General features: G+C 55.9%; 2 protein-coding genes across 12 annotated transcripts; one reads left to right on the forward strand and one right to left on the reverse strand.

Annotated features, from left to right (window-relative positions):
* Nucleotides 1–2,361: 2,361 nt before the first annotated feature.
* On the forward strand, nucleotides 2,362–25,386 carry UBXN11 (UBX domain protein 11). 11 transcript variants are annotated; one of them, XM_073793753.1, is made up of 15 exons: nucleotides 2,362–2,411; nucleotides 6,562–6,667; nucleotides 7,413–7,441; nucleotides 8,016–8,114; nucleotides 10,540–10,640; nucleotides 11,088–11,142; nucleotides 11,609–11,685; nucleotides 13,591–13,699; nucleotides 20,889–21,103; nucleotides 21,400–21,477; nucleotides 22,410–22,527; nucleotides 22,652–22,755; nucleotides 24,004–24,053; nucleotides 24,128–24,268; nucleotides 24,349–25,386. In XM_073793753.1, exons 2-15 carry the CDS (start codon nucleotides 6,597–6,599, stop codon nucleotides 24,503–24,505), a joined length of 1,404 nt encoding a protein of 467 aa, XP_073649854.1. In that variant the 5' UTR covers nucleotides 2,362–2,411; nucleotides 6,562–6,596; the 3' UTR covers nucleotides 24,506–25,386. The 11 variants fall into 11 exon arrangements, with proteins under 11 accessions (XP_073649854.1, XP_073649864.1, XP_073649847.1 ...); XM_073793763.1 differs by having other exon boundaries at nucleotides 24,128–24,242; nucleotides 24,349–24,541; XM_073793747.1 differs by adding an exon at nucleotides 5,820–5,903 and having other exon boundaries at nucleotides 2,369–2,411; nucleotides 24,128–25,386.
* Nucleotides 25,174–26,745, reverse strand: SH3BGRL3 (SH3 domain binding glutamate rich protein like 3). Its single transcript, XM_033840542.2, has 3 exons — nucleotides 26,504–26,745; nucleotides 25,756–25,923; nucleotides 25,174–25,642 (listed from the first exon to the last, which is right to left on the reverse strand). Exons 1-3 carry the CDS (start codon nucleotides 26,669–26,671, stop codon nucleotides 25,577–25,579), a joined length of 402 nt encoding a protein of 133 aa, XP_033696433.1. The 5' UTR covers nucleotides 26,672–26,745; the 3' UTR covers nucleotides 25,174–25,576.
* Between the last annotated feature and the right edge of the window lie 411 nt (nucleotides 26,746–27,156).

Raw genomic sequence — 27,156 nt, forward strand, 5'->3', positions numbered from 1 at the left:
TGTGCCTGCCAATGCAGGGGACACAGGTTCGATCCCTGGTCCGGGAAGATCCCACAGGCCGTGGAGCAACTAAGCCCGTGAGCCACAACTATTGAGCCCACGTGCCGCAACTAACAAAGCCCGTGTGCTCTGGGATCCGTGTGCCGCAACTACTGAGCCTGCGTGCTGCAACTGCCGAAGCCCGGGCACCTAGATCCCGTGCTCCACAGCAAGAGAAGCCACTGCAATGAGAAGCCCACATACCGCAACGAAGAGTAGCCCCCGTTTGCCGCAACTAGAGAAAGCCTGTGCTCAGCAATGAAGACCCAACGCAGCCCAAATAAAATATATATATATATATATATATATATATATATATACATACATATAATAATAATAAACTGCCCGCCAGGTTAGAGGGCTCCCACCTCCCTCACAGGAACGAGATATTTGCTGAATGTCTGCCTACTGCAGAGTCTCAGGCCATGCTTCCGGCCCTGGGTAGGAGGGAGGTATGTTGTAAACTCTGGTGCTTGGGTAAATGCCAGTTCACTCCCCAGTCTTGCTGAGGTGGGAGGCAGCGGGCACACCAGGACCCATGAGGCCAGAGCCCCCTGCCTCCCATTGCTGTTGGTCCTTGCTTATCTTTAAGAGCAGAAGGAACATGAGCAAGGTGACAGTAAAAGGTTGCTAGTCCCCTGACGATGGCTCCAACCCCCCAAAACACTTGGCCCCAGCATGACCTCGAACTTTCTCATCTATCTCAAGCCTCTGAGAACTTTCTGGGAGCAGCTTAGTGGCAAGAGAGCTCTCCCACCTCCAACTTCCAGTCACACTTTCCACCTGAACCCTTCGCTTGGCCATAGACCTGTACCACCTGCACCTTGGCTTACCTTTGCCTGCCTGTTTTACTAAAGTGGGAGCTTCTGGAAAGAGCACAGATTCTGGAGGCAGACAGTTCTGGGTTTGAATCCACTTTTCTGCTTTCTACCTGCATAGTCTTGAGTAAGTCACTTTACTTCTCTGAGCTTCAGTTTTCTCATCTGTAAAGCTCATAACTTTGGCATCTGGCACTTGCAAGACACTCAATAATTGGTAGCTTCCTTCAGTCTTCAATTGGTGTGTAAAGAATGCCTCAAGGAGCCTGCCCTCCCCTAAATGCAGAGGAGAAGGTCAAATGGAAAATATTAGTAAGTGCAGTTTGAGACACGCAGAGAAAGGGCTTTGGTGGTTAAGCCAAGGCATAAGGAAGTGGGTGCCAGAAATCATAGACACCCAGATCACAGCTGGAAGACTGAGATAATGATAATGCTAGTTAAAAGCACGAAATGTTTTGAAAACTTATTCTGTATGGGTATTGTGACAGGTACTCTGTATGCATTATCTCATTTAATTCTCATGGCAACTCTGTGAGGGTGGGTATTATCCCCATTTTACAGAAGAAGAAATTAAGGTGAGGAACTTGCCCAAGGATCCACGACTCCAGAGGTCTAAGTCCATGCTCTTAACTAAACTATCTCTAGTTTTGTTTTTGTTTTTTTTTTTCGGTACACGGGCCTCTCACTGTTGTGGCTTCTCCCGTTGCGGAGCACAGGCTCTGGACGCGCAGGCTCAGCGGCCATGGCTCACAGGCCCAGCCGTTCCGCGACATGTGGGATCTTCCCAGACCAGGGCATGAACCCGTGTCCCCTGCATCGGCAGGCGGACTCTCAACCACTGCGCCACCAGGGAAGCCCTCTCTAGTTGCTTTAATCCGACACCTTATTTTTTCATGTGAGGCTCGGGAGGGGAAATGTTTCACCCAAAATCACACGAAGTGTCTTATCCAAAGGCAGGGGGAGTCTCACCCAAATTTTCACAAAAAGGAAATAGAATATGAGCGTCCCTTCAGGGCGCCGTTTGGTCAAGAAGTTAGCAGAGAAATTCAGATTTAAGAAACATTTATTAAGTACTTGCATCATTTCCATTCATGCTTAAAAGAACTGCCCCCTTAGTACTGTACTGATCAGATGAAAAAACAGGCTCAGAGAGATAAATGTAATTTCTCCCAAAATCATTGGGAGGATTGATTGGGAGGATTGGCATTGTCGGGATTACACATTCAGGTCCAGAGGCTTCCAGCAGCTTCGTGAATCTTATCCCAGGTTCTCCGCTTTCTGTGCCTTGGGTTGACATGAACGGGCCCTCCATTTCTCCAGACCCCGAGTCCGCTCAGAGCGGTGGATTCTGGGATTTGCAGTATCCAGCGATGAATTGAGACTCCGTGGGCCAATAGAATTCGAGCACAGACGGCTGTACCCGCCTCCGCTGCCTGCTGGTTGCTCAGGGACACCCCTCGAATTAGCCAATGAGAAGCTCACGGGTCCTGGTCGCCTGGGAAACCGTGTAACAACAAGATGGCGGCGCCGCAGGCGGCTCTGCAACCCTGTGTGGTGAGTCACGGCCCTAGACCTTTCTGCCCATGGAACCACACACACAGGCTGGGGCCCTCACCTCGAGAACCTCGAGGACATGCGAGACCCGCGGCCCGGCTCCCCCAGCAGACCCCCCCGCGCCCTGGGAGCAGATTCGGGCCCCCGCCTACCGTGGCTACGCGTGGAGGCAGGGGGGCGGTGACGCGGCTCCTAGGGCGGGACTGGTGGTAGAAGTCACGTGGTGAGCGCTTCCAGCTGGGGGTTTAGGGGTTGAAGGTGTACAGCCTGCTGGTCCTTGTCGGCGCTGGAGAGCCCTGGGACCTGTGGGGGGATAAATCTGACTCCCAAAGATGTAGAGGCATAAGACAGAACTTTCCTCTCAAAACTTGAGTCTGAAGGGGCAGACAGCCTAACTTTTAGCCGCCTCCGGCTTGAGGCGGAAGACACAGTCCTCCCAGGAGGACCCCAAAGTGAAGGGAGTAGACGTGGCTTTGTCCTCAGGGTCCCCGGTCTGAGGGAGGAGACACAGCCCTGCGCTCAGGAGTCCCCAGGCTGATAGGAAGATACAATCGTCGTCCTCACGGACGACGATAATCCTATAATCCATGGGAAAATGGATCTGGAGACAGTGTGTTGGATTGGCCTGGAGTGAGACTGGAATGGGGAAGTCGGTTTGGGGCCATTGTGACAGCCCCAAAGAAGGGCAGTGAGAGTCCCACTAGGATGGCCAACAATGGTCATGGAGAGGAGGAGCTATGTGTGAGAGACTTGCAGAGTTTAACCTGCAGGATTTAGTAACTGATGGGATTAAGAGGGAAAGAAGGAGGGAAAATTTTTGTGTTTGGATGACGGGGTCCCATTAAGAAGGGGGAAGTGGGAGGAGCTTATTTTGAGGGAAGATGTTGGTTTTGGTTTGGAGACCAGGTCCTTTTCTTTCCTGTGATAGCTTTATTGAGATAAAATTCATATACTATATACTTCACCCCTTTAAAATGTAAATTTCAATTGTTTTTAGTATTCATAGAGTTGTGCAGCCCTCACCACAGTCAGTTTTAGAACATTTTCATCAGCCCAAAAGGAAACGCTATACCCTTTAGCAGTCCACCCACACCCTCCCCGTCTCCCTTTAGCACCTCCTACCCTAGGCAACCACTAACCTACTTTGTCTCTATGGATTTGACCATTCTGGACATTTCATATAAATGGAATCATAACAATTGGTGGTCTTTTGTGACTGACTTCTTTCCCTTGGCATAATGTTTTCAAGGTCCATTCACATTGTGGTATGTATTTCATTCCTTTTTTGTTGCCAAATAATATTCCATTGTAAGGATATACCACATTCGTTTATCCATTCACTGGTTGATGAACACTTGGGTTGTTTCCATTTTTTGGCTATTATGAGTAATGCTGCTTATGAACAAACTTTTGTGTGGATGTAAGTTTTCATTTCTCTTGGGTATATAACTAGGCATGGAGGCCATAAGATAACTCTGTTTAACCTTTAGAGGTACTGCTAGACTGTTTTCTACAGCAGCTGCACCATTTTACATTCCAACAAAGGTTCCAGTTTCCCCTCATCCTTGCCAATGCTTATTAATTTCTGTCTTTTTGACCAGTTTCTTTTGAGGGGTCATTATGGTGATGAGAATTTGGAGAAAGGAGGGATAATCAGGTCTGGTGGGAGTTCATGCAGGGTAGTTTTCACTACTAAAGGCACAGTGCCTGGGGCTTTTTAGTGTGATGAAAATGTTCCAAAACTGATTGTGATGGTGGTTTCATAACTCTGAATTTATGAATATACTAAGAACCAGTGAATTGTATACTTTAAAAGAGTTAAGTGTGTGAATTATACTTCAATAAAGCTGTATTTTTTTTAAAAAAAGGTCACATGCTATTTGATTCCATTTATATAACATTCTTGAAGTAAGAAAATTATAGAGATGGGAAACAGAGTAGTGGTTGCCAGGGGTTAGGGACAGTGGTGAGGAAGAGGATGAGTGTGATGCTAAAGGAGTAGCACAAGGGAGATCTTTGTGGTGATGGAATAGTTCTGTACATATCGTTTTTTAATATAAATTTATTTATTTTTGGCTGCGTTGGGTCTTTGTTGCTGTGTGCGGGCTTTCTCTAGTTGCGGCGAGTGGGGGCTACTCTTTGTTGCGGCACGTGGGCTTCTCATTGCCGTGGCTTCTCTTTGTTGCGGAGCATGGGCTCTAGGCACGCAGGCTTCAGTAGTTGTGGCACGTGGGCTCAGTAGTTGTGGCTCACGGGCTCTAGAGCACAGGCTCAGTAGTTGTGGCGCATGGGCTTATTTGTTTCACAGCATGTGGGATCTTCCCGGACCAGGGCTTGAACCTGTGTCCCCTGTATTGGCAGGCAGATTCTTAACCACTGCACCACCAGGGAAGTCCTCTGTACATATTGATTGCAGTGGTGGTTACACAGAGTCTGTACAGGGGATGAAATGGCATAGAATGACACACAGATTATACAATGTCAATTTCCTGATTTTGATACTGTGTACAATAGTCATGTAAAATGTGACTATTGGGGAAAACTGTGAAGGATACACCAGACCTCTCTACTATTGTCCTAATTTCCTGTGAATCTATAATAATTTTAAAGTAAAAAGTTAAAATATAACTAGATAAAAGCAAAAAAAAAAAAAAAAGAAAAAGAAAAGGAGTTAGCCAGCCAAGGGAAGGGTGTGGGTAGGAGTAGGGAGACCATTTTGGGGGATCGGGTCCCAGGCCTGAGGAGCCATGTGTGCAAAGAAAGCCCTGGTGCATTTCAGGGCCGACAGTTCAGAGTGGCTCAAGTGGAGGGTGGGATGCGGGGGGACCGTGGGTGATGATGGGTGAGGTCCAGAGACACAGGCAGCGACCAGATCATCCATGATTTTTTTTTCTGTGGGTGAGAAGGAGCCACTGGGAGTATTGAGCAGGGAAGTGACATGTCAGCTTTGGGTTTAAGAAGATTCCTCTGGCAGTGTGTGGAGACTGGTGAAGGGAGCCACAGGGGCCGTCACACTTGGCCACACATACCCTGAGGATGCCCGGACAAGACGGCAGGAACCAGGCAGGCTGGGGGCAGGTTTGGGAGGCTGGATGCTGGATGATGGAGATCAGGAAACTCTGGACCTTGTCCTTGGAGGGCACCTCTGAGAAAGGGGCGGGGCATGAGTCCCAAACTCCAGAATTAAGACCAAGGGAGCTGCCTCCTGGTGATGCAGGTCCCCTTGCTGGGCAGATTCAGGGGCTGATGGAGGCCAGTGCCACACATCTCCAAAGTGGAACGGAAGACTTGATTCAGGCCCTGATGGAGGTCGTTTGATTCTTCGATTTCTAGACATTAGCCACGTGATATTTAATTCACTGAATAGTGACCGTTAATTGCATCCCTGATGTTCATTCATCTTTCCAGAAGGAAGAGGAAAGGAAGGGAAATCGGCATTTATGAGGGCCTTCCGTGTGCCAATAACAGCGGCAGCCACAATTCACATTTTGAGTAATTCCTTCGAGCGCCTCACTGGGCTGGGTGCTTTACGTGTGTTACCCCTACCTGGCTGGTACTATTACCATCCCCACTTCACGCTAAAGGAAACTGAGGCACAGGCTATACTGGAATGGCAGAACCTATCCAGGGTCTGGGCTCTTGACCTCCCTGCCATGCAGGTGGTGTCTTGGTAGAATCCTGCCTTGGGGTTGCCCCTCTCTGGCTCTGAGAAGTTGGAGGTGGCCCCTGGTTCTGGTAGGAGGGGAGGGGACACCTGGGCATGATGACCAGCTCCTTGGTAGATAGACAGAAGCCCCAGGCCTGCTGGGTAGTCTTGTGCCAGGGCTTGAAGTCTGGGGAAGTCCCAGGCTTCCGGCCCACCTCTGCACCCCATCCTACCCCCATCGCCCTTTCCCAAGCACTGCTAGGCCAGAGACCTCCAAGAGCAGAGCAGAGAGCTGGATATCCAGCGGAGCAGGTGGACGTCAAGCATAGGGATCCTGAGGCCAGGCCGCCTCCAGAAACTTCTGCAGAGGCAGTAGGAAGAAGTGAGGGGTGCCACTCCCTGGACAGTGCTCCCTCCTGGGAAAAGTAGCCAGGGCAGAAGAAGTTTCAGGCCGCTCCCTGGTCCTGAGTGACTGTCCCCAAGGGCTGACTTCTTTCTTCTCAGGGAGTTCCTGACAGCTAGAGACTAGAAGTAGAATTATGAGCTCACCTTTGGCCTCCCTTGGCAAGACCCGGCGAGTGCCTCTGCATTCGGAGCCTGTGAATCCGGGGTAAGGAACTGGCCTCGTGGGATCTTTGTGTCCATGCCCCTGCCTCCTCCCGGCTCCTCCCGTGGACTAGGAGATTGACTCCTAGTGTCCTGAGGAAAACGATAAGAAGTTATGTATCTCTCTCTGATCACCTTATCTTTCTCGAACCTTCTTCTGGGAGGCTCTCCATGTGTCTAAGCACACACTGGGCTGTGCCATTTAGCGAGGTGGCGGCATCCGTCTGTTTATTCACTGGTCATGAATTAGTTCTTCAAACACTGCTGGCCCACCTGTTCCAGGCTCGGCCACATGCTGGGCTCTCAGTGAAGAGAATCCTGTTTGTTCATCTATCAGTTTCATCTTTTCAAAGCATTCTTTTACCTCTCTCCTTGCTCTTCTGAAGCCCACTTTGAGTCATTTGCATCATGGCCAAGGAAGTCCAGAGAGGTTAAGTGACAGGCCTGGGGTCCTGCAGCCATTTCAGAGCAGAGCTGGGGCTGCGCTCCTGGGCTTGGGGACTCTTGTAATCTTCTCTCCAAGGCTCTGCCCTTCAGCTCTTCACCATCCTTCTTTGTTGGGAGGAGTCGGACACCCTGAAGCCTGCCCCTTGGCTCACCCCTGGGCCGGGATGGGATTTGGGGGTGGATGTCCTCAGGAGACACCTTCTTTAGGATTGATGGGGGACCTGGTGCCAGAGCCTCCCCCGAGGGCAATCCAGGGGGTCCTAACTTGTCTGTCTTCCTTCTCCTTCCTGCCCCATTCCCAGGAGGCGAGATATAAAAATGTACGGAAATGGTAAGTGTGGGCTCTGCCCTCGTGTCCTCCTCATGTCCTTGCACTTGGGCAGATGGAGAGAAAGAGCGTGATGAGCTCCCGTCAGCCAGAGTGGCTGGCCAACTGCAGTGCTATCTGCAGCTCTCGGATTTGGACACCCCACACCCTTAGTGGAGATGTCATCACTAACATTTGAACCCCTCCACTCACCGTGGGGTGGGCCATGAGGGGGGCAGACCCCAGTCCTCCTTCTCCGACAGCCACCTGCAGCCCATTACAGCCTTTTCTCCCTGAAGCCCAGTCCTCACGTTGCTGCCCTGCCTCCCGCAGGCTCAGACCTTTGCATCCCAGCCCTCCTTTAGCCCCCACCGTGGTGCTGGCATTGGCCACCCAGGTCCCCCCAGGGAGCCGGGTTGGGAGAACTCCAAGAAGAGGCCTGTTCTGGTTGGATCCTTGCTCTCCAGCGTCCCAAGTTTTCTATCCTCATATGCTGGGGGGACAGAGAACAGGCTGCTTCATCTTGACCAGGGCCCAGGGCCCCCGTTTCGCCTGGGCTTCAGCCCCAGAGCAGTGACCTGGGCATCCCTGTCTGCAGAAGATGAGGTGGACGTGCTGAATGACGCGCACGGCTCAGAAGAAAGGATCTCTGTTCCTTCCTGCTATGGTGGCATAGGTGCCCCTGTGAGTAGGCATGGTGAGTGCAGAGGCCCGAAGGGGTCTGTGTCCCTGGCAGCAGGAGAGGCCCCGGGGAAAGGGAGGCCCTGAGAGGCATGGCACCTTCTCCCACCTGCTGGGTCAGAGGCGCTGCTTCTACTCCTGGCTGACTGTGGCCCTGGGCCTGCACCCCAGACCTGTTCAGAGCCTGGCTTGGCGTGAAGCCACACACAGGTCCGGCCGTTAGCTCAGGAGGTCTGGCAAAGCCCCAGGGCGGGCTGTGGCTGGCACCTCTGGAGTACACCTGGCTGGAATCCCCATCAAGAGTGATGTCAGTGGCTCTAGGATTCAGGGTCCAAGAGGAATGAAGGGCCTGAGGGGGAAGCTCAGCCTCCGGGCATCTGCTTCCTGCTTCCGCAGGGCTCTGGACAAGGCCCAAGTCCCCTAGACAGTCCCCCTAGCCTGATCCACACCATCCGCCAAGGGCTGTGGCAACACTGCAATCGTGGAGGTGCGCAAAGTAGGATGGGGCTCACTGGGGCGGCTTCCCAGAGGAGGTAGGACTGAGCAGTCCTGCGCACAGGGGACTCATGGGCTGGCAGGGTGAGCTGTGTGGTGCACTGGGCAGGGGCAGGGTCTGAGCTGGGAGTCTGGGGGAGCTGGGGATGAGGTGAGAGTTTTCCACTAGCTGTGATATCTTGGGTAAGCAGCTTCCTGTCTCTCTGTCTCCGTTTCTGTCTCTCAGTCTCTGATCCTGCACCGAATGCCCCCTCCCCTGTACAGGTAGGGAGGGGTTGAGGTGGAAAAGGAGACCGGAAGAGCCCGGCCCCACAGCCATTCGGTCACAAAGCCAGGATCTTTCAACAGCAACCACAGAAACTGGCTGTTCCCCAGGTCTCTCTGCCTCTCCCCCGCCACCACCCCTCAGCCCGCTCTCAGCCAGGGGTTGCCCCTGCCAAGCTCACAGTCAAGGGCTTGCCTGTCATGTCTCACTTCTCTGCAGGGAAACATTCCACACAGTTCCCTGATCCCTCTTCTCAGGACACCCCGGGCTCTTGGCCTCCATAACACGGCCTCCCTGCCATCCTCCTGCCTCCTAGGCTCTTCCCTCTCGGCTCCCTGCCAGCTCCAGCTTTTCCATGTGATGTTCCTCCTGCCTGGGATCTCCTCTCTCTCTCCACTCTGCCTCAAACATGTGCCGTCATCCGTGTGCTGACAGTTCCCAAATGTCTATATATCAGTTAAGAAGCTTTTGACTAAAGTCAACGAAAACCCTGATTCAACCAAGGAACATCAGGGGGCTTTATTATCCCACATACTAAGAAGTCCTAGGGAGACAACAGCTCAAAGACATTGTCAGAAGTTCAGGTTTCTCCAGCTTTGCACTGAACCATCCTTGAGCCTGTCAGCTCCACATGGTCACGTGGTTACAGCTACACTTCCGGCTTCACACAGAGAGAGACAACATCCAGGGGAAGAAGGGCGCCTGTTTCTTCCCGTGTGTCTCTCTTGTTTTCTTTCACAAATGTTTTAATTTGAAAATTTGTCAGCAAACAGAAAAGTTGAAATAATAGTACAGCAAACACCCATACGTCCTCAGCCTAGGTTCAACAGTTAGTGACATCTTGCCATACTTGCTTTCTATCCATATACACATATGTTATGAACACAAGTGTATTTTTTGGATGAGCCATTTAGAAATCAGTTGCAGATATCATGACATTTCAGCTCTAAATACTTCCCTTTGCATCTTCTAGGAGTAAGGAAGTACGTAACCACGATGCTGTGATCTCACCTAAGAATATGAACAATCCAGGAACTCTCTAACATCCCAGTGTTCCAAAATATCTCTCATAGCTTCCCCCCCACCACGATCTAGGTTCTAATTGAGGGTCATGCACTGCATTTGATTGTTATACTTCTTTAGAGCAGAATCCCTGCCTCTTTAAAAAAATGACACTTTTTGAAGCGTCCGGGCTACTTGTCCCGCAGGATGTCCCCCGTAGTGATTTGTCCGGTGCTGTTTAACTTGCTCCTCTATCCAACGTATTTCCTGTGAATTAGGGGCGAGATTAGAGGAGTGATTCAACTGAGAGTGAACATTTTTTTTTTTAATATTTATTGGAGTATAGTTGCTCTAAGGGTGAACTTTTTGACAGCGTTTCAAGGTGATGTAACCCGTATGTTGTACCACTCCCTCGTATATACATCTTCGGTGCATTACAGAATCTCTGTGCCTCAGTTTCCCAAAACAGTTCATTTCCTCAGAAAAGCTGACATATGAAAAGTGTGTAGAACTGTCCCCATTATCTCGGTGGCAGCAGTTGTTACCACCCTTATTTCTGCTGCTGGGGAGCCCGCTACCTCTCCCCTCCCCTGGACCCCACTCCCTCTCCCCTCCCCTGGACCCCCATACCTCAGCCTCAGCTCAAGGCCCAGGCTCTAGGACTTTGTCTGGTTGGCAGTCCCTGTGTACCACGACTCGGAGTTGATGGCCACCATGGCGAGGAAAGTGCAGGATCTGGAGCGGCAGGTGAAGGCCCAGGCGGATGAGATGCTCTCCAAGGTGGGGCCCCAGGGGGGAGAGGGCCAGGGTCTGGTCTGAGGGGTGGAAGGGCCTGGGCTGGGGAGGCCAGTGAGGCTACTATTGCAATAGACCATGGTGGATGGGTTCTAGAACCATCTCCCTGAGCAAACCGCCCAACTCAAGGGCCAGGTCTGGCCCGGGACTGACCTGGGTCCCTGTGACCTGAGCAGAGAGGCTAGGGGTCTTCTCCACACCGGAGCAAGGCCCGTAGACCTCAGATTGGGTGGCAGCAGTGGCTGCTGAGTGCTGGGCACTTGGGGGTGCCCACCCCCTGCCCCCACCTCAGTGGGACCACAAGGGCCATCTGAGCACTGGAGCAGTGCCAGAGCGGGGCAGGGGCTTTAAGCCGGGTCTTCCCATCTGGAAGGGGCTCCCTTGGGCTCTGGGAACCACCAGGTCTGCTCCCCTCCTGTCTCGTTGCTGCAGGATCAGAAGATACGGGCCTTGGAGGAGCTGGTGGAGACCCTCCAGGAGCACCAGGGTAAGAGGCCCTCTGTGGGCTGGTCAGCCCCCCTTTGTACCCCCTGGGCCGGCGACCTCTGGGTATCAGGGCTCCGAGAGCATCAAGCTGAGTCCTGTGGTGGAGTCTGGGCAATGGAGCCCAGAGAGGAGCAGTGACACCCAGGGCGGTGCCCTTCTGTGTGGGACTGAGTCCCCCGAGCGCAGCCCTAGCCCAGCCCTGAGCACAGGGCCTGCCAGCCAAAGCCTGGAGGAAAGGCAGCCCCGTCAGGAGCCTTGCTCGGTGGGCTGGTGGCCTCCCGAGAGTCAGGGCCTCCCCTCTCAAGGTCAGGGCGAGAGGCCAAGAGGTGCTTCTCCAGGGATCCCTCGAGTTCTCGTGGAGCAGCTTCTCCAGATGACCCTCAGGCCAAAGCTCTTGTCATGGCCAGAAGTGGCCTGGCAACCTCCATGCGGGGGGCACAGGAACCCCTCCCCGTCTTTTCCTGAAGGCACGGTGACCCTGCAGCGGCAGGAGGAGCTGGAGACCACGTGCGCGCAGCTGCAGCGGCAGGTCGGGGAGATGGAGGTGAGGGAGGTGCCGGCCCAGGGCTGTCTGCCCCCAGGGACTGGGTCAGAGCCCACCTCTCTGGGGTCTCCTCACCGCACATCCCACACAGGGGCCCGGGGCACCCCCCATCCCATTTCAGGCTTGGGCTAGCCCCTCCCCCTTCCTCAGTGTCGGCTTGAACTACTCTCCCCTCCAGCCACGGGGACCTGCCTCTGCTTCTTTGACCACATCAAGCTCTTTCCCACCTCAGGACCTTGGTCCGTGTTGTTCCTTCCACCTGAAATTTCTTTTTCTACCTTCCCCTGGCAAGTTTTCACTGATCCTCAGTCTCAAGTCAAGGTGGGAGCCCTTTCCCAGGGGACCCCCTTCACCTGTGACCAGGGCAGGTGCTCCACTCTCTCTTCCTCTGGGGACCGTGGACCCCACGAGGGAACGAGGGAGGGAGCACTTTTCTCCTGCTCGTTGCTGTGCGCCCAGGACCTGGCAGGGGCCTGGCTGTGCGTGTTTACTGCATTGGTCATGGCCATTCCCTGCCTCTGGACGTGGCATCTCACTCACCCAGTGTCACCTTTGTTGCCATCGTTCACACAGCAAGGCTTGAGCTGGAGGGACCCCAGGCTCAAGGGAGGGTCCTAGGCATGCATACATCGTCAAGGCCCCCCACTGCCTCACCGGCCCCACCAGAAGCTCCTCCTGGGGTTCTAGCCTCTCCCTCTCCACACCGAGTTGCTTTCCAAAGCCCCAACCTAATTTAAGACCACAGACGCAAACCCCAAGCAGCAGCTGCAGCTGAGGGCCCTTCCCACCCAGGCCTGTGCATACCCCAGGGCTGTGGGTAAACAGCTGCTCCCTGAGCGGCCTGCTAGGACTGCCGGCAGCCCGTGGGGCTTCTCTGAGCAGCTGCCACAGGAGTCAGGGCTGCCCCCTCAGGGCAGAGGGCATTGGGGTTCCCACGTTCACGTTGTTCACACGTTTATTGCTTCGTTAATTTAGCAAACTCAGACAAAGTACCTCCTGTGCGCCCGGCACCCTGCCAGACACTGGGATGCAGAGAGGGTCCCTGCCCTCATGGCACTGACAGTCTAGAGGGGACACACATAAACAAGTACACAGGAAGAGACACAAGTACGGAATATGGTGAAATATTTAAAAGGGTAACACATTAGAGACTAGCTGGGACGTGGGCCACTCCCCGCCTTGGGAGGTGGGAGCAGGGAGGCATGACTGTTTGGGCCAAGTTCATTTTGAGGTGCCTGTTGGACATCTAAGTGTAGATGGCTAGAGATTTGAAACTGAAAAAGAACAACATATGTTGCAAGAGAGGAAGGCAGAAGTGTGCCCGCTGGGTTAGGCAGCAGGCAGGTTGCGGGGGGCTGCTTGTTAGCCGTTGCAGTCAGTTGTGGAGGTGGAAGCCGGGCTGGAGTGGGTTGAGGGAAGGAGTGGAGGTGAGGAAGCAGCAACAGGAAGCATAGACAACTCAGAAGTTTTCCTGTGGCAAAGGCGCTGGGCGGCCAGCCCTAGAGAGGCGTGTGGGACATGTGGGGGGACATGTCCTCTCAGACCTGCAGAGCAGGTGTCCCTTCCTCTCCTCCCACTCGGGCCAGACCCACATGGCTCTCCGCCGCCATGATGGCGGACTTACGCGAGCTCCTGCTTGTGCCAGGCCCGTACTAAGGACATGACGTGAGTTACCTTAGTGAGTCCTCACAAGCTTCATTTTACAAGGAGAAACCTGAGGCTCTGGGAGGTGAGGTGGCTTCCCAAGGCCACAGCCAGGAAGTGGCCAAGACCCCCGGGCCCATCGCCCCATCCAGTGGGCTGGGAGCGGAGGCCTAGGGCTGGGGGCTGGGCTGATGCCGCCTTTTCCCCTGGTAGGGGCTGAGCTGACAGTGCCCCCGACATCTCCCTCTTCTCTCCCCACAGCGGTTCCTCGGTGACTACGGCCTGCAGTGGGTGGGTGAGCCCATGCATGAGGAGGACTCGGAGGATGGCGAGAGGGACTGGATGACAGCCAAGAAGTTCTGGAAGCCAGGTAAAGTCGGGGTCCACCCTGGACCCTCCTGCAAAGGGAATTCCGCTACAGCTCCCAATGGCCCACAGCTGTCCAGAGGCCAGCTCATTCATGCCCCTTCTCCCAGCACAAGGTGCCCCAAGGCCTCCCACAGCTTGCCACTGACACAGGAGCAGGAGGGAAAGGCCTCAGCCTCCATCCCTGACCACCTAACCCTAGACTCTGCTTGCTCATCTTTCTAAGGCTCCAGGGACCCAGGGATACAAAACGTAACAAGACCTCATTTGTCTCAGGCACCATAGTTTACAAAATGTCACCCATTTAAAAGCTGTGGCCTTTAGAAGCAATCCCCCTGCTTTGGAAGCTGGCCGTTAGGCCAGGGGCTTGGTCTCCTCTGTGGACTCCCTTTCCAGGTTCATTTGTAGCAAACTATTGAAATCTACCTGCATCTCTGGGCCTCCACCACGTTTTATTTTTAACTCAACTGCTAATATCCCGAGGGATGCACTCCAGAGATTTGGGGCCATAGAACTGGCTACTTCCTTTATATATATATATATATATATATATATATATATACTTTTTTTTTTGGCTGCATTTGGTCTTCGTTGCTGTGTGCGGGCTTTCTCTAGTTGCGTTGCGGCGAGTGGGGGCTACTCTTCGATGCGGTGCGTGGGCTTCTGATTGTGGTGGCTTCTCTTGTTGCAGAGCACGGGCTCTGTGGCGGGCGGGCTTCAGTAGTGGCTCGCGGGCTCAGTAGTTGTGGCTCGCAGATTTTAGAGCACAGGCTCAGTTGTGGCACATGGGCTTAGTTGCTCCCCGGCACGTGGGATCTTCCCAGACCAAGGATCGAACCCGTGTCCTCTGCATTGGCAGGCAGATTCTTAACCACTGCGCCACCAGGGAAGTCCCGGAACTGGCCACTTCTGAAAGCTGGTCCATTCTCTTCAAAGAATGGAGGTCATTGCCTGGAAGGTAGTTCTCCAGGCTCTGTTGGTCACACCTGGGTCCTCATCACCACCGCCTAACCCAGGTGTGACTTGGGTACTCGAGTTCCATTCTCTGAGCCTTCAGTTCCTCATCAGTAGATCAGTAGTTCCTCATCAGTGTATTCTTTCCCATGGAGTTACTACGAGTCAGTGGGTTGGACGCAACACCTAGCACTCACCTCGCATGTCATCAGCCCCGCAAGTGGGAGCTCTCATTGTTTTCCATGGTCAGAAGGCAGTGGCAGTCTCATGGGAACATGAGCTTGGCTCCCAGGGGACTGTTTGGAAGACAACTGTACTTTCTTAATTTCATAAGTTTCCTGCTGGGTAAAAACCCAGACTGGAAACATGAGAGTCCCACCTGCTGCACATTGGCTAGCTCCCCCTAAATCTCAGGGGAAAACCCCCTCACCCTTGTTTCAAAAACATCACTTTCCATTTGCACCATATTTGCCACTTTTAAAGCATTTTCACAAATAGCCTTGGCACAGGCCAGGGGTTATTCCATTTTACAGATGGGGAAACTGAGGCACTTAAGCAGTCTGTTGAGTGAAGGGGGCAAGACTTAAGGCTGGGAGCCCACTGGGAGATGGTTACAGTCATCCAGGCCAAAGATGAGATGATGCCCAGCATAAGGGTGATACTGGTGGGGCTGGTGAGAAGGGGCAGAGCAGAGAGATTTAGGAGGGGAATCCATGGCCTTGACGATTGCTCGAACATTAGGGAGGGGGTGGGAGGAACCTGGGATGACCCTGGGGAGCACAGCTGTCGGGGAAGATGTCCCATTTAGGACACAGCAAAGCTGGGGAGCTGTATGGCACCTGGGCCATGCCAGGAGCTGAACCCTGGGCTGAGTGCTATGGGAAGTTCTCCCTGGGTGAGAGGCGAGACCCTGCTAGGCAACTGCCAGAAGCTGTAAGGATGTCCCTTCCTGGGGTCCAGGGCCAGAGGCCTGCCAGCACTACGGACACACACACGCACGCATGCACGCACTCACACTCACACACACACTGCCCCTGTGCGGTGAGCTGGGCTCAGGCCTCATGTGGCCTTGCTGACTAGTTGGAGGGCAGACTTCCTTCCGGCCAGTGGGGCCCTCCCTGCTCCTTTGGGGAAGGGGTGAGACCAGACAGCTGGTTTCTGGACCTGGTTCTGTGGATTCCACCCTCTCCTCCCAAAAAGAGAGCAGCCCCCAACTGCTCTGTGTTGTTTGTTTTTGCTCAGAGTACGGCTGTTCTCAAGCCCCTTGTTCTAAAGCCTGGCCACAAGTTCCTGATTTGTGTCTTTTTCTTCTTTTGCCTTTTGATTCTTCAACATGGAGGGGGCTCAGTTTAGCTCTTCTGACAGATGAACAACATGTTTTTCATTTCTAGCAGCTTTTCCTCCTGGGACTGCCCGCCCCCCTTTCCTGGCTTTTTCCCTTCCTCTCCCTATGGCCTTGTCCCCACGTGCCAACCTGCCCCTGCCCCAAGGGCCCTTGGGTCCATGAAGCCAGCCTCTGGCTGACCCTGATGCTCTGGCTTGTTTCTCTGGATCTCCCTCTGTTGGGTACCACTCCCCACAGGCCCTGGGGCAGCAGGCCAGTGGATTGGTGAGCTGGGGCATCTGTATTAGGCAGACTGGGGCTGATTCAAACATTCTAGAGCCTGGGACTCTTAGGGAGGAGGGTCAGTTGGGCCCATGAAGGGGCTCAGGGGAGAGGAAGCCTTGCAAGGGCTTGGCCTCAGGCCAGATCATTCACCCCTTCCCACCAGTATGTTGAGTAGCAAACAGGATGCCGTGCCAGGTGCTTCAGGGTATGCGGAGACATGAAAGGGACAGTTCCGGCTCTGGTCCTACCACCTTCGGGTCAGGTGTTGAGCCTCAGGGCTGAGAGCTCCAGCCAACTCTGAGCTCCCCCGACCCTTCACCTCTGAGCTCCTCACCCCCCCCCACCCCTCATCAAGTCCCTGCCCTCTCTCTACATCTCCCCTTCCCACTCCCAGCGCCCACCTCCCCAACCCTTTTCCCCAAGCCCAGGCTCCGGCATCTGTGTGGGAGCCTCTTCCCTCCCCTGCTCAGGAAGCCAGCCTGACTCCTCCATGGGCTGTCCCTGGGCTGCCCTTGGGCCCCTGGAAATGGCCTGGCCTAGACCCCAGGCAGGCTGGACTCCTGCCACCCACCCTCCCACTAGCTCGGTCCTGTGCTGTGTCCCCCAAGTGCCTTGCCCCCTTTTCTCCCCTCCTGTGAAGCTCAGCTCAAACCCCACCTGCTCTAGCACATGTGCGTGGAGTGCCTGCTCGGCGCCAGGCGCTGTGCCGCCCTGCAGCTGCCCCGGGCGCGTAGTTAGGGGCTCTGCGTTGCAGTGAAAGCCTTAAAGGCTCTGGCTGAAGAGGGGGGCCTGGGTCAGATCGCACCTGTGTGGGGAACCTGCCTCACCTCTGAGTCCACATCCTCATCTGTGAGGTGAGGTGAGATGGTACGATTGACCCCTAGGCCCTGAACTGAGAGCACTGAATACCACAGTGTGGAGTACGTGGAGTGTTCTCTCAGGCGGACATGCGGTCGGTGAATGATGACCATGTCCATTTACTGCTCCACCCCTGCTGTGCTCCAGAGAGCCAGCACAGGGCTCGACCCGAAGGCCAGGGCACGTGCACATGCAGGCGATTCGCAGGCATTGCCTGGGTGCCCTTGGCCTGGATGGTCAGAGCCCGCTGGGGCGATCCTCTGTACAGGATGAGGTGGGGGAAAAGCAGCGTGATGATCAAAGCAAGGGCCAGAGAAGTCAGCTCCTGCCGAGTCACAGGCTGGCTGTGGCCCTGGCGGTGACCAGACTCTCGGAGCCCGTTTTCTCCCCGCCGGCTCCTCTGACGAGCAGAGTGAATGTAGGTGAAGTCCCCAGAGCAGGGCCCGGCGTGCAGGTGGGTGGAAATAGCAGGCCTGTTTCCTTTCAACAGCCTTCGCCTGTGGTGCTGGGACGGGCCAGCTGGGGCACGTCGGACACTGCCGGGATTTCACGGCAGCAGGTTGTCCTCCCGGTGAGGGTGCGAGGGGCCAGCCCAGGGCAGGCTCACCACTCAGCTGCGCTAGGGGCAGGGTCTGGCCCTCCTCTGGGCCCTGCAACCCCACAGTGGCACTTAACACATGCCACTGTCACTCTTTGTCACCCTGTCTCCTTCATTCAAGTATGAGCCTGAGGAGGGCAGGACTCTGGGCATGGGCGTGGCCATGCTGCTCAGAGCCTGGCAGGGCACGGGCGCTGCGGACGCACTTGCTGGATGGCGGGGTGGTGGGGTGGAGGGACGGATCCAGTGCGTCTTGAGCACCCACTGTGGGCCAGGCCCAGGGCTGGCTGCTCTTGCCTGTGTTCAAGGAGTGACTGGTGTAGCTGGAAAGACCAATAAGCAAAGAAAATGACAGCAGCCTGTGATGAGGGCCAGGAGTGGGCCCAAGGGCTCCAGAAACCCAGGAGGAACAGAGGCCCAGGCTCAGGGGCAGGGGCTCCGGGCAAGGCTTCTCCACGGAGGTGGTGAGAGGGCACCTGAGCCCTGTGATGATCAAGAGGGTGGGGTGTTAGTGACAACAACAGCTCTGTCTGCCAGGCACTTCCTGTGAGCCTCACAGCAACCCTGTAAAGTGGGGCTGTTATTGTCTTCATTTTATAGAAGAGGAAGCTGAGGCCCAGAGATGTTGGCCCGTGTGCCCGGGGTCACACAGCTTGGAAGTGGTAGCCCGGGCTGTATGGCTTCAGAGTGTGAGTGGGGGAGCTTGTTGAGGGCAGCCTGGGGAGCCAGGGCTCTGAGGGTCTTGGGAGTTGGGCCAAGGAGCTTGGACTTGATCTCCATGCCTGTTCACTCCCCTTTTAAATAAAATCATGGGCTCTCAGAAGTTGGATGAGGCCTCAGAGATGATCTCCCTGCACTGTACTCCTCCTTGGAAAGGAACCCCAGTGAGCAGTATCTGAAGAACCAACACTGAGAGGCAAGCCTGCGTGGTCACTGAGGACAGAGGCTTAGAGTCACCTGGGCCCTGCAAGCTGCATGACCCGGGGCATGTCACCTTACAAGGCCCAGTTTCCTCATCTGTAAAATGGGAGAAGAAGACCTGCCTCTTGGGGCTTGGCATAGTAAATGCTGAGTCATCATCACAGTCAGTTCACCCCTGGATCTTGCGGGCAGGATGAAGATCTCTGTTATCTACCCATTCCCTGGAAAAGAAAGCTGCGGCTCAGAGAGGAAATGCCTCACTTGACCTCTGACCTGCCTCATCCCATGTGACGTGGCTGCACGGGGCCAGGCTTTTGTTGAGCACTCCTGGCTGTGAGGTGGCGATGCCAGGCTCTTCCTGCCTTATTCTCTTAGCCCTGGTCTGTCCAGAGCGGCGGTTCCTTCTCCTGGGCCCCTTGTGTCACCTCCATTCTGCTGCATCTGATACCTGCCAGGCCCACCCTGCTTTCACTTCTCCACCCCCGAGCCCTGGCTGAGAGCCTTCCGGGCTGATTTTCTCCGCCAACTTTCCTTTTCTCTTTCATTGCTTCTTGGCATCCTCCCCTGGGTTTCCACCTGCCCCTTCCCCTGTCGACACCTCAGCTCCCTGAAAAAGCCCAGTCCCCAGGAGGCAGCTGGATTAGCAGTCCGCGCGCCTCTGAGTCGTCCTGTTGGCCGTGCTGTGTGGCCTGCCTTGGCCGAGTCATGTGACTTTCTAGGCCTCACTTTCCCATCTGTAAGAATATAGGGATGGGGGCAGATGTTGACAGTGATGAGCTTTTCTGCTGTTATTTTCAGGTTTACCTGGGTGTTCTGAAAGTACTTAGTCAGCTGTTAAAGGAAAATAGTGTCTCGGTATTGTTCTGGCTCATATCAGGGATATCCAGGATGTTCTGTGAGTTTTTCTTGGGACTCTCAGGGACTCCAGGGGACCCCAGGAAGAGGGGGGCGCAGGTGCAGCCCCTGCAGCAGTAGGAGATGTAGGGGAGAAGGGAAGGCCAGCTGGGGCCTACCGTTTCAGCAGCCACAAAGGCAACAGGAAACAGGGCCGCCCACATCTGTACTTCCCCGGTACAGCCATTGCACCACTGTGGGGAAAGGAATTGGGTCCCCAGAGTCCTGACCCACATCCTGCCTCAGCCTGGCTGTCCTGGTGAAAAACAGCTTCCAAGAAGGCCCAGAAAGTCACCAGTGTTTTATAGGGTTACACCCTAGTAGATGACTTAGTTCAGGGCAAGATCCCTTCAGGACTGAGAACAAGCTCCTGGCCTGTCCCCCAGCAGCACCCCACCTGCCCTGTATCCTTTCTGCTCTGGCATCTGTCTTGGCTGCCTCATCACCCCACCTGCACCCCGTGAACCTTATGAGCAGCTCTATGGACAACACATTTGTCAGAAGAGGAGGCCAAATACATGTGCAACCCAAGGTCTCCCATGTCCTGTCCAGCAGGTGTCCCGACCCTCACCTCTGTCTCCTGATGGTGCAGATGGGTGGAAAGAACAGACTCCAGGGTCAGTCCCCTCTTCTAACTTGCCAAGTGGCCTGAGGCAAATCATTTTTCATCTCTGTGGGCCTGTTTCCTCATGTATAAAATGGAGATAAATAACCCCTGCTGCGTGGCCTCTGGGTTGGCCTGAGGTCCATTTGTGCACGGTAGAGCTGGCAACAATAACTAACACAGACAGATGCTTGTTGGAATTCTTACGTGGTCATCTTGGACCCTCACAGCCATCCTGGTCCTATCATCGTCACCTTCTAGAAGAGAATGCTGTGGTGCGGAGCGTTAAATGACGTGACCAAAGTCACACAGGTAGAAGTGGAGGAGCTGGAATTTGAGCCCAGACCGCTGGGAACTCTGCACTGTGCCTTTCAGCTGCTAACACAGTGCCTGGCACATCTGATCTGGGATCTGATCCCGCTCTTGCCACTTACTGTGTGTGTCCCTAGGCCAGCCATTAACCTCTAACTCTTAGTTTCCTAATATGGAAAATGGGGATGTTTATAGTCCCTACAGCATAGGGTTGGTATGAAGAAATGGGATAATAGATGTTAAACCCCTAGCACAAAGTAAATGCTCACTAAAAGACAGCTATTATTATTATCTAGTGTTAGCTGTCCTTCCTCCTCCCCAGGTGGTCACTTAAAGAGATGCTAAGGCCCGTGCCCAGCATAGGAGGGGGCTGTGGAAGCCAGGGATCTGGAGCACACAGCAGCCATGAAGAGAGGCTCATGGGTGTCAATCCTCTTTGCCAGGAGACTCACTGGTACCCCCCGAGGTAGACTTTGACAGGCTGCTGGCTAGCCTGAAGGATCTCAGTGAGCTGGCGGTAGACAGTGACACCCAGCTGACACCAATGCCCAGCAGAGTGCCACACTGTGTCCTTGAGCCCATCCCACTGAAGCTCTACCGGAATGGCATCGTGATGTTCGATGGGCCCTTCCGGCCCTTCCACGATCCCTCCACACAGGTAGGAGTGACGGGGAGGACAGGCCTGTGCACCCTCAAGCCACTGTGGTGGCCCACCCCCTGCTCACCATTAGTTGGAGATGATGGGCCCAGCTCACCCCCAGCACCCAGGCTCATGCAGAACCTCCAGAACCACCCCCCACCCCAACCATGTCCTGGGACTCTGTTTCCAGAGTCTGATCCAGAGAGTAATTGGCCCCACGATCCCGGGGCCCAGAGCCTGCCATCTAGACAGGAAGCAGGGTGTAGGGCACTGCACAGGGCCAGCCAGGCCTCACCCTACCTCTCCCCCTGCAGCGCTGCCTCCGAGACATATTGGATGGCTTCTTCCCGTCAGAGCTCCAGCGGCTGTACCCTGACGGGGTCCCCTTTAAGGTGATGGGCTCTCCTCAAACCACTCACTCCCAGTGTGGGGATTTTGGAGGGGGTGGGAATGCTTCCTCAGGCATCACCTAGGGGCACTGCCCCACCTCAGAGACCCCAGTCTGATGACCTCCAGAAGGAGGGTGAGCCTGAAACGGGGCTGGGAAGGGAGCGGGAAGGCTGCCGTAGCCATACTTGCCGCATCAGCAGTGGGGAAGGTATGTAGCTGAACAGCAGGCAGCACCCCCTTCTGGCATCCTGAAAGCAGAGCCCTCAGCTGCGTGGCACCACTGCCCCTCCTCCCCAGCATTCAGGACACCTGGACAGCCTGGGGAACATGAGGAGTACACGTAAAACTGTCCTGGCTCCCCCCAGAGGCTCCTGGAGCCTCCTGGTTGGGGTGGAAGGTAGTGCCATTGGGGGGCAAACGTTGGGACTAAAGGACTTGAGATGGAGCCGGCCCCCTGCTGTGGGGGCAGTCGGCAGTGAGATGAGGGTGCTGTGATGGGAGCACATGAGGCTGTGTCCCAGAGGGTGGTGCGTTAGTTCCACAGTGAGAGCGTGTGAGGGGGAAAATAGCGTGAGTCACGACCAGGGGTGTTTGAGGTAGTTCATGCCAAGCAGGGCTTTGCCCTCTCCTAACACCCTCATCCCTCCCCTCCTGGTCTGCTCCCGAGAGGGACTCTGTGAGGAGGATGTCAGTACTGTGGCTGCAGCTGGAGTGATGAGGGGAGCTTGCAGGAAGAGCAGGGCTCAGGTGGGTGGGAGCAGCATGAACTGCAGCTCTCCTGCTCTTTCCCAGGGCCTCAGTTTCCTCATCTATAAAATGGGGATTGCATCAGACCATCCCTTGGGCCTATTCCTCTGTTTGGGCAAGTAGGGGTGGGCATGGAGCTCAGGGCTGAAGAGCTGTGCCAGCCGCTGTTTCCCTTCCTTCTTGACAGGTGAGTGACCTGCGCAATCAGGTCTACCCAGAGAATGGGCTGGACCCGTTCCCTGGCGAGGGCCGAGTGGTAGGCTGGCAGAGGATTCGAAAGCCCTTGGACAGGATGGAGCACCCAGGTGAGCTCGGCCCTGAGGCTGAGCCAGGTGGTGGGGGCACTGTGCAGGACAAGCTCCAGGTAGCCTCCTCCACCATCACACACAGTCTCTGCCCCGGCCAAGGCTCCCAATGCCCTCTCTGCAGGCTCCAGGATGACCGCCGAGAAGTTTCTGAACAGGCTGCCCAAATTAGTGATCCGACAAGGCGAGGTGATTGACATTCGAGGCCCCATCCGGGACACCCTGAAGGTGAGTCCAGCCCTGGCTCCCCCAGCCTTATTGGCGGGGTAGGGGGGCGGGGGGGCGGCTTTACCATCAACCCTGGCCCAGCCTACCGGAGCAGCGGCTTACCTGGAGGCTCAGGCTTGAGGGCCCCTGAGGATGGCCTGGATGGAGAGATGAGCTCCTCAGAGCTGTTCCCCTGTCTCCTGGAAACGATGGAGCTGGTGAGCTCTCAAGACTGTCTCCTGGTCTCTCTGAGCTGGGACCAGAGAGCAACTGGCCAACGCAGGAGTGTGGCTGTAAGAGTGGGAAAGTCGGGAGTCTAGGTTGGGGGTGAGCCCAAGTTCAGGCCACCCTCTTGAGGTCCAGACCGAAATACACCTTCCTGGCCTTCACAGGTCTCATCATCCTCTCTCCTCACTCACTATCCTGCTACTCCTCCCTCGTCTCCACCTGTGAAAGATACCAAACCCCTTTCCCAGGACTCTGCCTTCACCACAAGTGGCCAAGTCCTGTCAGATCTGTCTATCCCCAGAACTGCTCCCGAATCCATCTCTTCTCTCCATTCCCCCCGCCCACCATCCTAGCCTAGGCCCCAGAGTGTCTCCCAGACAACTGCAGTGGCCCCTCACTGGCCTCCCACTTCCACTCCCGCCCTGCCAGCCATCCTCCCCCAGCAGCCTCTGTGCTCTTTTAAAAATGCAAATTGGATCCTGGCTCTTCCCTGTTGAAACCCTCCAGTGGTTCTTAGGTAAGGCCTGTCATTCCTTTCTGGTCCTCTTGCCACCTCTAACCTTTTCTTTTTTCCAGTCCAACCTGGTTTCCAGCTTCAGCCACATGAATGCTGACACTTTCTCAAATATATCACCTCTTCTCAGAAGTCTTCCCTGACCTATGCTCTCTGGAATATCCTTGCCCCCCATCCCATTTCTAAGGACTCCTCTTCATCCTTCAGTCACAGCTCAAGTGTCATTTCCCCAGGGAAGCCTTCCCTGGGGAAGCCTTCCTAGGTTAGGCACCCAGCCTGGTCACTGTGTGGGGTTCTGTCTCCCCCACTAGAATGAGGGAAGGGAACGATGGGGCTACCTCCCAAAGCTTCCCTTCTATTTCCTCTCCTTGGGCCCCCATTTACACAGAATACCCCCTCCCGCTTTGGCTCACTGGTCTCATCCATCCCTGGTCAGGAGAAGTCCCCTGTAGGGGTTGGGGGGAGAGTGTGACCGGCAGGGCCCAGGGCTCTGTCCACTCCATCGATGCTGCCCATTGTGTGTCCAGATCCAGGAGATCGTGGTGGAGACGCCTGCCTTGGCTGCTGAGCGTGAGAGGTGAGGGCAGAGTGGAGAGGTGAGGACCCTGGGACTGGGCTACCAGGGGGTATTGACGGCCTCTGGGTCCACAGGAGCCAGGAGTCTCCGGAGTCACCCGTGCCCGCGCTCTCCACGCTGCGCATCAAGTCTGAGAATGGCGAGCAGGCCTTCCTGCTGCTGATGCGGCCGGAGGACACAGTCGGTGATGTGCGCACCCTGCTTGCACAGGCCAGGTGGGCGCGGGGCTCAGCTGGCGTCCGCAGCGGGGCTCTGGCCCCACGACCCGGCCTGATTCGTTCTTCCCTGTCCCCAGGGCCGTGGAGGCCACCACCTTCGAGATCTTCAGTACGTTCCCGCCCACAGTCTACCACAATGACGCTCTCACGCTGCAGGCCGCGGGCCTGGTGCCCAACGCCACGCTGCTGCTTCGGGCGCGCCGGGCTCCGCTGCCCGCCCCCGGCCCCGAATAAAGCGCCCACCCCAACGCCGGCTGCTCTGCGAGGCTCTCTTGGCAGGGCAGCCCAGCAGCACTAGCTCTGCCGAGGAGGGGGCGGCGCCGCCCCTCTGTAACTCGAGCCCCAGCTGGCGGGCCTGGCCGCTGGGTCTTTGTCCTCTAGGTTCCTCTTTCTGCCCAGAAGGGCTAAGCTGCTCCAGGGGAGAGAGGGCCCGCCCCAGGCCAGCGCCTCTTTTGCCAGTGTGCAGATCCCTGCGCACAGACACACGCAGGACCACAAGCACGTGGGGACACTTCAACACTATGCATCAAAGCCACTGCCCCAACGCTGACAGAACTGCATCTGGGCACCCACTTCCATGACACACCCACACCTAGCCGAGCTGTTGGGACACAGGCAGGTGGCCACGAGGCACAGCCGCGTTACTGACTGGCATGCAAACGTGCAGTATACACCAAGGTAATGGACACCATCACGTGCATGTGCGCTGGAGGGTGACCCACCCACACTCTCTAGAAACCGTTGGTCCACACAGGTATGTGTGTGCTGGACATATATCCAAACACACGCACTGTCAATCGCACACAGAGGTGCCACACGGGAGCACAGCCTCAGCACAATCACATCTACCAGACTTGCTCAGAGCAGGGACCCAGGATGTCCACGCCACACCAAAGACACGATGCCAATGGAATGGAACCTTTAATTGTTTCTGCGGTGCTCCCGGATGGGGATTGCGGGGCCTTTGGCAGAGCCCTGGCTAATGGAACCAAGAAGGGTGCCTATCAGCCAGTGCCAGGCAGGGTGGCAGCCTCAGGGCCAGGCTGAGGACAACCAGCACTTGGGCTGTTGCTTAAGACAATTTCTGAGACTAGTGGGTAAGGAATGTTGCCTTTGAGACTAGTGGGTAAGGAATGTCGCCTTTGAATAGAGAAGAGGGAGCTACAGTTAGGGGAGGCGGTAGGTCTTGGGTTGGGGGGAGGGGCTCCAAGGTCGGAAGGTTAGGAATAACGGAGTTGTCACAAGGTCCTTCATGGGTGATGGCTGGGGGGAACGTGGTGATGGAGTCCAGGGGGCTGACTCGGCTCAGGCCAGTTTCAGGAACTCCTGCAGTGTGTTTTGCTCCACAGCCTCCACGAAGAGCTCATAGTCCTGGGGGAGGGGACAAGAGGTGGTCACCTGAGTACTGGTGCTTTGTCTCAGGTCTGACTCTGGCTGGTATCCTCCTACAACACTCCCTCCATCCCCAACCCCCAGGCCCATACCCCACAGTACTGGTCCCCGTTGACAATCTGGGGTGGGGTGGCCTTGGGGTTGCCCGCCAGGGCTCGCATCTCATCCCGCAGGGCGTTGTCTTGGGAGATGTCCACTAGCTGGTACTGGATGCGCTTCCCATCCAGGATGCGGGTCACCTCGCTCTGCTGGGACTTGATCTGGGGGCAAAGGGCGGGCAGGGGTTAGTGAGCAGACTAGAGGGTTTATGGGGGGAACCCTGGGCAGAAAAAAAGAGAGTGTGGCCAGGAGCTTTTGTCCCCCTGTCGCGCTCCACGCCCTAGGGGAGGGTTCTGGCCACTAGGAGTTGGGAGGAGGAGTCAGGATTGTGGTGGTGTGGAAGGAGAGAGGGACCACCAACCATGAGGAGGGGAGTCAGTAAACATAAGAGATAAATTAAGGGTGGGGAGAGCCAGGAGCTCGGCAAAGAGAAAGCAGGGCAGGCCTGGGTGGAGACGGGTAAGGCGCCACCTCCGCCCCCAGGTACACACACACACACACACAGTGGAGGAGAGGAAGGGCAAGATAAGGACATGGTCAAGGCTCAGCCTGATAGTGGGTGTGCAGACGACCCAGGATGCCCGAAGGTGGTGTTCAGGATGGGGCCGCGGAGCCTGCCCCCACCCAACTCAGGAGGCCGTGTCCAGCACCTCGCCGCCCCCGCCCTGGGGGCGGGTCCCAGGCGCCGGGTCCAGAGCAACAGGACCACCACCAGCGCTCTACCCCAGGGCGCGCACTCACTTCGCGGGAGCCGGTGACCGACGTGCTGTAGACGCGCAGGCCGCTCATGCTGCGGATGGGCCGACGGGCCGACAGGCAGACGGGGTAGCGGTGGCAGCAGCTGCACGGCCTGGAGACGAGGCCGCCGCGCTCGGGAGCGGTTTCCTTCCTGCTCAGCCCGCGAGTCATAGCTCTCGGGACCAATGGGCGGCACGGACAGGCGCGCGCCGGGGCGGGGCCTGCGCGACCCCGCCCCACGCAGCGCCGGGCCCCCTCCCGCCCCCCTTGGGGACCGGGCGCACCGAGGACCCCTGTCCCACGCAGGGCCGCCCTTTTCAGCCCTCCGAGCTGGGGCTGACAGTGTGAGGCTGGGGAGCGAGCTGACGGCAGGAAGGGCCGGGGAGGGCGTGGGTGAGGGTTTGGCAGAGGCCTCCCCTTCAGCCTCGCGCGGGTTTGCTGCACCCAACTAACTACCCACCCCCGGTGCCACGACAGCGCTGCTCCGCTCCGGGCTTTGAAGTCTTGGGCTGTTTTCAAACCTAAAGTTACCCCGCTAGGGAGCTTCGCTTCACGGGATGCCCCCCGACCCCAACACGCACACACTGCCCCAGGGGCCACCCACATGTAGCTAACCCCGCGGCACACCACAGCACGGAGGGCCTCTGATTAGAGAT

The sequence above is a fragment of the Tursiops truncatus genome, chromosome 1 (assembly GCF_011762595.2).
Source record: "Tursiops truncatus isolate mTurTru1 chromosome 1, mTurTru1.mat.Y, whole genome shotgun sequence".
In the NCBI taxonomy this organism is placed as follows: domain Eukaryota; kingdom Metazoa; phylum Chordata; class Mammalia; order Artiodactyla; family Delphinidae; genus Tursiops; species Tursiops truncatus.

Bases quoted from the DNA above. Each gene is read 5' to 3' on its own strand.
- SH3BGRL3 (XM_033840542.2), bottom strand. From the start codon at position 26,671: ATGACTCGCGGGCTGAGCAGGAAGGAAACCGCTCCCGAGCGCGGCGGC. The intron at 25,924-26,503 runs GTGAGTGCGCGC...CTTTGCCCCCAG, and splicing joins CGGTCACCGGCTCCCGCGAA to ATCAAGTCCCAGCAGAGCGA. The intron at 25,643-25,755 runs GTATGGGCCTGG...CCCCTCCCCCAG, and splicing joins ACGGGGACCAGTACTGTGGG to GACTATGAGCTCTTCGTGGA.
- UBXN11 (XM_073793746.1), top strand. From the start codon at position 6,597: ATGAGCTCACCTTTGGCCTCCCTTGGCAAGACCCGGCGAGTGCCTCTG. The intron at 11,143-11,608 runs GTAAGAGGCCCT...CTTTTCCTGAAG, and splicing joins GACCCTCCAGGAGCACCAGG to GCACGGTGACCCTGCAGCGG. The intron at 22,756-24,003 runs GTGAGTCCAGCC...TTGTGTGTCCAG, and splicing joins CCATCCGGGACACCCTGAAG to ATCCAGGAGATCGTGGTGGA.